Source organism: Candoia aspera, chromosome 4 (genome assembly GCF_035149785.1).
Source record: "Candoia aspera isolate rCanAsp1 chromosome 4, rCanAsp1.hap2, whole genome shotgun sequence".
Taxonomy (NCBI): Eukaryota; Metazoa; Chordata; class Lepidosauria; order Squamata; family Boidae; genus Candoia; species Candoia aspera.
In genome coordinates, this window is record NC_086156.1 from 12,728,367 (window position 1) to 12,738,052 (window position 9,686).

Sequence of the window (9,686 nt, forward strand, 5' to 3'; positions counted from 1 at the left end):
GTTGAAAAACACTGCTTTATAAGAACTGCTGGAACCCTTGGCCTTCAGGTCTTGTGGAAGGGATGTGCGGACGGCTATAGTTCACCAAAGTCACAAGATTTTCAGCTCTGCCATAACCTCTTAAGAGCAGCCTTTTTTCTGCAGTGCATGCAGAAGGGGCAGAGGTGAGACATCCTTAAACATCTTTGGATATACAGATCAACATGTTCATTATTTATTCATTTGGAAAAGAAATAAACATACACTTCCCCCTTCTAAATGGCTCTGAATGGCTTGCAAAAAGACTATTAAAAATAATCATAATCACAACATAGTTAAAAGAAGAAAATATGAAATACTAAAAAGCAGAAGTGGAAACATTAGAACACTGAAAAGGCTAGACTAATAACGATGCTTTGAGCCACCCCAAGCACTGTAATAAGGAAAGGCTTGATTCAACTTTGGTGGCCCTCTGGGGGGAAAGCAGAATTAACTGCTAAAAATCAGTGATTTCTTGGCTCTTTATTGGTATTTCTTCAAATAGCTCATTCCCATTCCCGTGACCCGCACCCTTGCAATTAAAGTTTCAGTTAATCATAGTTTCCCATTTTCCCTAAAGGCCGGGATTTCTAAACCGTCTTCACTTTTCATTAATATCCTGGGTGTTCCAAAGTTGGTCACCTGGTTCCAAAGAGATTAAGCTATGGTTAATAAGAGACTTCCTGGCTTAATTTTGTTAGAGCAAAAGGGCTATATATTTAGAGAAAATGGATCACCCAAACCAGTTTGTCCAAAATAATGGGTAATAGAATGCAAAAAGGTAAGCTATTTTGCTACCTTGAGTTCTGTCATTAGCTGAACGATGAAGCAATTGTTGTACAATTATTACAATGCCTCAACTTTCTCTTGCTTTCCTCCTTCCTTCTGATACCTTGCATTGCTGGGATGATAATGAATACCATGGAACTGTTTCAGCTGTTCCCAGGACAGATCGGGGATCTTCAATGGATCACCACCAGACACAACTGCATACGTATGATCAGGAAGAATCTTGTTTTGAAGGTGCTGAGAGAAAACTCTCTCATTGTCTGCCTTAAAATAAATATTTGATTAAGAATAAGAATAATTGAACCGATCGTCTATGGTCAAACACTTCCAGACATCAAGTCAGCTCTGGGCACTGATGCCCAGTTTTCTCTATGGCTGCAAAAAGATGTAACGTAAGTCCTCCAACATCACCCAGCATTGGCCATCTGGCTGTTCAGCAACATCCAGAGGGCTACTGTTTCCTCACTGCTGCCCTACAGGTCAAATAATATCTGCAGAGTTGACCGCACTTCTTTGCCCTTGTTAACAAGAAAGCTGCCATACCTTCACATGGGACAGAAATTTCAGTTGGAAAGATAAAATCTAATTTACACAATGGCGCAACTGAGAAATTGAGCCAAATCACAGCTGAGTAAGGTAAATTACGGGTTGGCGTAATGCCAACCATGGCTTTCTGATTCTCCAGCACACCAGAATCAGAAAGCCTTACTTTGAAATGTGCCTGAAAACCTTGGTTTGCACCAAATACATTCTGAGATTAGGAGGTCCACACATCATGTTAAATTGTAAGAAGGCATGCCCATTTCTGGTTTAGTGTGATGTGTGAATGTGTCAGTTTGAAATCATGGTTTCCTGCTGGTTTATGAATTGCAACTGTGGCATAACATGTTGTCATGTGGCAAGGCATTATTTGTTTGTAGATCCTTGACTTACCCCACGCTTCTTATCTGAAATCAAGAGCAGCTAAACCAGGAAAGACAACTACCCACAAATGGCCAAGAAAGCTATGTTTGCTATCTGAAATACTGGAGCCAAGTTCACAAAAGCCACATTTTAAAATCATGACTTGTTGATGAAGCTACAGCAGCTTGATTCACATACGACACTAAGTCATAGTGGATGGGTTCATACATAGTGCTAAGCTTTAACATAATTTGTTTGATCGGACTCAGTACCATGTATAAACCTGTTTGATAAACCACAGTTAAAACAAGCCATGATTTGGTACAAAATATGAACACAGGCCATGTCGGAACCTGCAAAACAAAGAGAGAGCTCTAAGAACAGCCTTTCTGGATGAAAACCAATACACCCATCCAAAGTCATTTATAAACAACATTAAACAGTGCAAGACCTGAGGCATTCCTTTTGAATCCTGCAGCCTTTACCATCTGAATTTTAGGCCTCAGAACAATTCCTGAAGAATTTTATTGTATCTACCCCTCACCTGAGCCCAGCCTTCATTCAACAACAGAATTATTTTACAGCAGCTCCTCAAGAATTCCCAACCAGCAAAAAGTGTAACAATAAATCAGGGCTTACGAAAGCTCCCTTCATTTCGTTAAACACAACTCCTTTGAAGGTTAATGGGGTCTGAGGATCTGCCGGACTCTCGTGTTCCAACCTCCAGCCTTCCTGCCTGTGGAGATTTCAGACATACAAAACACGAGTTAAGAATTCTTTTGGATTCTACATCATGGTTCTGTCCATGAGCTGGAACACAAGATCTTACCAGAAGTCCAGAGGTCTCAAAGAAGGGAAAAACACGGCATCCAGGTAGACAGAGAGAAGGTTCTGAAAGTCCTTGGGATTTTGGGTAGAAAATGGGTAGAGTGTGTAATCACTAGCTGTATAAGAGGACGACAAAAATTAAAAATAAAATAATAAAGCAGTTCAAAATTAACTCCATGAGTTTTACAGCTCATTTAATGTGATAAATGCTTTACAATCTTCATTTCATTTTCAAACTAAGCCCTGTATCATGTTATTTCTTTTTTTAATATAATTTTTACTGAATTTTTTACCAAGATAAAAACAATTCAAATATTAGAAAAGAAACAAAGAAAATAAGAAAGAATAGTGAATGAGTAAGAAAGAAAATAGAAAAATAGAAAAAGAAAGAAAAAGATTACAAAGAAGTGGCTTCCGACCTTTTGACAGTGGTTATAAATGCATTTATATTTTACCCTCTCTCTCTAAGGTTACATCATTTCCTTCTTTCCATAAGCTACCCTTTCTAATCTTCAAACCCATAAATCACAAGTTCATTTTTCTCTTTTTTAAGCAAGAAGTCCAAAAGGGGTTTCCAGTCACTGATAAATATAGTTATTGATCTTTCTCTAATCAAACAAGTTAACTTTGCCATCTCTGCTAGTTCTGTCATCTTCACCAACCATTCCTCCTCCACTCTGGGTATTTCAAAGTCTTTCCATTTTTGCACAAATAGTCTCGCAGCAGTAATCATAGATAAAAACTATCTTCCATGGCTCTTTTCTAATTGGCTGTCCGTTAATTCTAGCATGTATCATGTTATTTCTGATGTTTAGATTCATGTGCCATTTCTTAGGGAGCCAATTCTATGGAAACACGGCAATATTGGAAAGCTTGAGAAAACGTCAAGTACAAAAGGCAAAAGTGTTAAAAAAGAACTCCAAGGAGGAGATGGGTATCAGTATCCCTCCAGATGTGGGGGAACTACAATTCCCAGCATCCCTGAGCTGTTCCCATGCTGCCTTGGGCTACCGGGAGTAAAAGTTCAACACTGACTAGAGGACAACAGGATACAACACTGAAACCAAACGCTGATCATGTCATAAAATGCCCTTAGAAAATCAGGAAAGGGGACAGAAAAATGGTATCCTATGAGAGAGACTCTGCGTGACTGACTGGCACAGTGAGTGGGAACACTCCATTCTTGGGATGCACAAAACATGTCAAATATCAACCCCCTCCAACTCCAAGTGACTCTTCTTGAGTTCAAAGTAAGTCATTTTGCATTTGAAACATATTTTTATCCTTTTTAGAAGTTTTAACATTGAAACTTTGTCCCAACCTTCAAATGGAGCTGTCTCAACCTCAGGGAACTTCTAAGATGATCAACAGTCCAATCTGAATATGAGGAAGGTGTTTCACACTCAAAACGGGGTGTCTCACATCCAAAATGGTTGGAATCTAAAACATTCTGGACACCACCACCTCACACTGCAATGTTCTATTAAAGGATCCGCTTACGATGGAAACATGCAGGGATGTTCACTTCTTAAAAAATCTGCTTCAAAGCCAACTGGCCCCACTGCTACCAAGCTGAAGCTACCTTAGAGAGAGCTACACTAGGGCTAGGAACCTAGAGATACCAAGCTTCTGGTTGGGTTCACACACTGCATTAAGCCACATTTTGCTTAACCATGATTTAAAGAAAAATCCACAATGGACTGGTTTACAGAAGTCAAGTCAACACCAAACAAGATATGCTACATTGGTTAGTATGTGGTGTAAACCAGACTTCTATCAGCAAAGGATGTTCTTTGCCACCGATAAAAAAGTTGAAGTCTCTGGTTAAAGTTTAAAGAAGTCCACACACTCTTCCTGGCAAGAGTACGGAAGTACTCCGTCATTGCGTTCTTCTGAAACGTATTTATTTTGACTTTCCGGCTAGACCACAGCCCTGTGGGCCTCACATCCAGATAGTAACCAGGCCTGATTCTGAGCTTTCAAACCCGGATGAGGTCAGCTAGGTACGGTCTCTGGACCCCTGGTCAAATAGCAAGACAGGGAATGTACTTTTATGTATGTGTGCAGAAACTGTCTGCTCTCCATAATATGTGCAGAAGTGTCATTCCCCCTTATCTAGAGCCAATCATAAAAACCTTAAATGGAGCTTTTTGGGTTGCCCAGAGTAGAACTTCATGAAGTTTCCCATAAGTGGTTAAGAGTACACATACCACTAAGCAGGGATGTTAAAAATCGTCAAAAAAGAAGCAGGCCATTCTGTAGAACTCTGCCGAGCTTTGTTTCCCTCAAGCCCATGCCGAATCTCTTCCTGAACTGTGCCATTTCAGGAGAAATTTCCAGAAGCAGATTCTCCAAAATGAAAGCAATGTGAGGTATTCTAGATACTTACTTACACAACCTGCGTCAGATGGCAAGCTTTGGGTGGAGCTTCAGCATGGCCCAGAGGCAAATGAAATGCTCCAAAGTTCTGCAGGGTATCTGGCTCCCAGATCAAAAGTTCTGTGCATCCCTACCACTGAGACAGCGAGGCAGGGATGGGATGGGACATCTGCCAGTATCTCAGATAGTTCAGAGGCTAAAACGAGGGTGCGTTTTGCTTAGAGAAGACGTTCATGTTTCCAAGATTTTAATGCTAAAACATAAAATCCCTACCCCTAATTTTTTTTAAACAGGATCAGAGCTTGGTTCCATACATCTATTTTTTCCTGTTACCTTAATCATGTAATTCAGGAAATTATGCAGTATATAATTCAGGTTATTATTAGAAGTTCTTAAGAAAATATTTAGGATATAGATCAGCCTTTTTCAACCTTTTGACCCTGGAGGAACCCTGGAAATATTTTTCAGGCCTCGGGGAACCTCTGCACGTTCAGGCTCAAATAAAGGCCAGAAGTTACAAAATTATAATATTCATTTCATGTGTAGGCCTGTATATACATATTAACAGTGTTCTTAAACTTAAGAATGAAGCTTACCTCTTTAACGTGAAGTTGCCCATATTTGAAATAATCTTTAAAATAAATTGTGATCTCCCAGGGAACCCCTAGTGACCTCTTGTGGAACCCTGGTTGAGAAACCCTGATATAGATGATACCATCTATTTTTATGGCTTCTTGATGGCTGTTTCCTGATTTTATCTGTGGTTTAATTATTGCTTATTTATTGTGAAACAGCAATAAAGTGTTGTGGTACATCTGCCGCCTAAAAAGAGTGTTCCCGTTCCAGGTTTCAGCAAGCTGTCGCTTGCAATCAGGACATTTTACCCTCTTTCTCTCCTGCGTATTCCACGCCCTGTTGATATTTCCAGTTGTCACTATACATTTGTTAACTACGAAGCATGCTAGGCTTTTCTTTTTTCTGCCAATTTGGGGAGGGGGGCTTAGTACCCCTGTTTGGAGAACAGTCTTGTTGGCACTCACACTCAGAATTCAACTTAGAAAAAGCAATCTACATTGCAGATTTCACTGTCCAAATAAGCTGCCACACGCACACTGGAAAATTCACAAAACTCTCAGTTCCCACTTCCTCACCTGTAAATGCATTCATGAAGGTAGAGAGCGACCGGTTCAGCATTTTAAAGAAGGGGTCCCTGACAGGATACTTCTCTGAACCACAAAGCACAGTGTGTTCAAGGATGTGGGGGACACCCGTACTGTTCATGGGGGTGGTTCGGAACTGAACGCTATAAAACGAACAAGAAAATATCTGTGAATGTTTTAATTTTTCTTCTTTAATGGGTGCCTTACTTTTCTGTTTAAATAAGCACTCGAGGTAGCTTACAGTACAATAGCAAAGCACGGAATATAAAGCATAACCGTGCACTACATGCTGTCACCTGCATAAGGAAAAATGTTCACACACATCTCTCCCAATCGACACTCCTGAGGGAGCAGAATAACCCACGTGCCCAGGTCTATTACAGTCAGTTTCACAGCTGAGAAGAAGACTGAACCCAAGACTTCTGGCAGAAAATAAGAACTGCCAGGTCCCACTTGCATTCAAAGCTTTGGTGCTGGAATACTTCTAAACAAAAGGGGATAACAAAAATGCCAGACATTTTAAGGGCAAACGTGCTGTATAGCCTCAAAGGCTTTGAAGACCAGATGACCCACAAAATATTCCATTATTCAGCACTCTTGACCTGAACAGATTATTGGAATCTTCTCGTGCCACGTGCAAATACTTGGCTCCTGTCTTGTCATGGTTGAGTTTAACTGCTGTCAAGAATAATTCAGGAACTGCCGTCACCTGAATAAGAAAATATATACATATATGTACACACACACCTCTCCCAATTAACACAAATTATTAAGCCACCAGCACTTCTGCAAAGCTTGAGTTCACAATTCATGCCCAGCCACACTGCCCCAGAAGCACAGCTGGAAGGACAGTCATGTTTGGTTGACCAGCTTCAAGCCAGCTGTGCACCCCCAAATTGGAATGCATGTAGCACATCAGGATGGTAGTTCTCAAAACTAAACAAGCAGCATTTCTCCGAAGCTTCCTGAGCTTTCTCAAGAATATTCCCCTCCTCCACCTTACTGTTACACATTTACAGGCAGTCCTCATTTAGTGACCACCATTGGGACCGGCAACTCAGTCGTTAAGTGAAGCAGTCCCTAAGTGAAAGCACAACTGAGCTTATATTCTTACCAAAAGTCATAAAAGTGAGGATTGGTTGCAAAGTTACTTTTTCATCACCGTTGTAACTGCAAACTGTCACTGTATGAAGTAGTCACTAAACAAGGACCACCTGCAAGTTTGTTAGATCTGCCCCCATGAGCTCAACGTGGGTTACATGGGGATTCCCTGAAATTTTATTCCTGCAAGGTAAGCCGGCTGCAGGAGTGTAGCCAGCCAGTGAATTTTCATGCAATGAGGCCTCAAGCTGGGTCTCCCTGGCCCTAGACAACCACATTCCTCTTCTGTCTTCGAATCACACAAATGAGAGGTGTGCAGGGCATCCTTTGTAATGTACAGTTTGTGTCACATGCCACTGGGGGTTTCAACAGGCCTTAGTATGCCCTAACTGGGAATATTCTAAACTGGAGGCAGGATACAGGAAGACTGAAATTTCACAGTGCAAGAGAAAAACCAGTGCTTTTAGCTTCTGAACCAGTCAAATGCTGCTACGTTTCATGGATATCAGCTCTGAAAGCCCTAAATTGCCTAAATAAAGTCAAGGTGACTTGATGGTGACTCTTGCAAACAAAACCTTGTACCTGGCTCACGGTGAATCCATGGATGTGATCTCCACTTTTGTACTGCAGCGCCCTTTCATTTGCAGAACTCTTCCATCGCCACAGTCTCAGTCCAAACAATCCAGAACTACGTGCGCTTTAGAAAACAAAGAAGGACAACCCAAAATCAGCATCAGGGCAGTGTTTCTCAGGCAGGTAACTTTAAGATGTCTGGACTTCAACTCCCAGAATTCCCCAGCCAGCATGGCTGGCTGGGGAATTCTGGGAGTTGAAGTCCAGACATCTTAAAGTTGTCAAAGTTGAGAAACACTGATTTAGGGAGTGAAGATATATGAGATAGAGTTAAGAAATTGTTTTAGAGGGATTTTATTAGAATTTTATTGAATATTTATTAGAATGTTATTGTATATTTATTGTTCCGTATTGCAAACCACCCAGAGTCCCTCCGGTTGGAGGAGATGGGCGGTGACAAATTTGATAAATACATAAATATAACGAGGACAGCGCCCTGCTTTGTAAAGAGAAGAGAGAAGAGCTGGATTTGGACCAGAGCAGGGATCTATTTCTAAAAGCTGTTTGGCCTCAGAAGTCAATAGATAAACATGGGTGTGACTGCAAGGCTAACACCGGGGTGGGAAAGCCAAATCAAAATAAACCGAAGAAATGAAAGCAAACCAGTTCACAATACACAAGAAAGAAAAGAAGGAAAATTGAAAAATAACGCCTTGATTTCGCCCGTAAGGGCACTCTTTACATTTATTTTTAACTCCTTTAGACAAACCACCACTCAAGAGCTTCGTATGTTTCCATGTCACTCACAATCTCTTTATTTTTGCAGATTATTCTTTGCGCAGACACCATTAGGCCCTCAAAAAAACAAGCAAGATAAGGAAAGCTGAAGCCAAATGCTGATCCAGATTTCTGGAAGATAAGTGGGGTGTGCAACAGGAATATTATTTGACTTGCGCAGGGAGAAATCTTTGGCCATTTCGCTAGCCCGCCCCACTTGTTATAGTCCACACTTTAAGCGTGTGGACTCCAACACCCAGAATTCCCCAGCCAGCCATGCTGGCTGGGGAATTCTGGGAGTTGGAGTCCACATGTCTTAAAAGTCTCCGAGGTTGAGAAACACTGTGTTATAGTGTATGGCCAATGCCCAAGGCCTAAAATAACGTAAGCCAAAAGACACAAAGTAGCGCCTATAAACTCGGTTCTCCAACTACGGTTTCCTTTTAAGTTTCTTCTACGATTAAGGCTCTTAAAATAGGCACGGGAACCATAAAGAAGAGAGAGGCTCTATCCACAACCCCCGGGACTAAGCAGAGCCTGTGCATAGCACAGCCGATCAGGTCGGCGCAGAAAGCACTCTGCATATGCTCAGAGCCCTCTTTTCTTTCCCGCACTTCACCTACGAGCGGTTTCCAAAGCCGCAGCCCTCCAGGACGGCTCCGCGGGTCCAAACCGAGGGCGCTCCCCATCCGGGGAGCAGCAAGGGGGCGGGGGAAGAGGAAGAAGCCTCGGCGCCCCTGAGCATGGGCAAAGCTCAAATTTCCGGCGGCGCCCCGCGGAGAAGCCAGGCTTTGCCCTCCCGCCAGCAGCCCCTCCTACTCCTCTCCTCACCGGGCGAGGCCCGTCCGCGCCAGCCACCGGCCCCACATGGCGACCTTCCCGGCGGAAAGCAATGCAAGAGGCGGCCACGCTGCTGCTGCTGCTGCTGCTGCTGCTGCTGCGCTGGCCGGGCCGTACCGCAGGAGTGCGCACGCGCGGGCTTTTGCCCGCTGACTCTAGCGCGGCTGCGGAATGGTCGCTCGGGCGGGGGGCGCCCGCGCGGCTCCGCCCCTTTCTGCCTTTGCAAAAAAGAGGGCGTTGCGCCGCTGCGTGAAATAGCGCAGGTGGCGGCGAGGAGGGCGTCGCTCGTACCCGGATCTCGCGGTCCATTTCTCGGGG

General features: G+C 42.9%; 1 protein-coding gene across 2 annotated transcripts in view; it reads right to left on the reverse strand.

The window, feature by feature from the left end:
- Positions 1 to 9,444, reverse strand: part of PITRM1 (pitrilysin metallopeptidase 1) — a 34,894-nt gene extending 25,450 nt beyond the window's left edge. For both annotated transcript variants that reach the window (XM_063303422.1, XM_063303421.1), the window contains exons 1-7: positions 9,360 to 9,444; positions 7,761 to 7,875; positions 6,680 to 6,786; positions 6,069 to 6,220; positions 2,540 to 2,654; positions 2,350 to 2,446; positions 911 to 1,071 (exon numbers count right to left, since the gene is read on the reverse strand). In XM_063303422.1, the coding sequence (XP_063159492.1) occupies positions 911 to 1,071; positions 2,350 to 2,446; positions 2,540 to 2,654; positions 6,069 to 6,220; positions 6,680 to 6,786; positions 7,761 to 7,875; positions 9,360 to 9,397 (785 nt within the window). In that variant the 5' untranslated portion in view covers positions 9,398 to 9,444. The remainder of the gene's footprint in view (positions 1 to 910; positions 1,072 to 2,349; positions 2,447 to 2,539; positions 2,655 to 6,068; positions 6,221 to 6,679; positions 6,787 to 7,760; positions 7,876 to 9,359) is intronic.
- Positions 9,445 to 9,686: the final 242 nt, after the last annotated feature.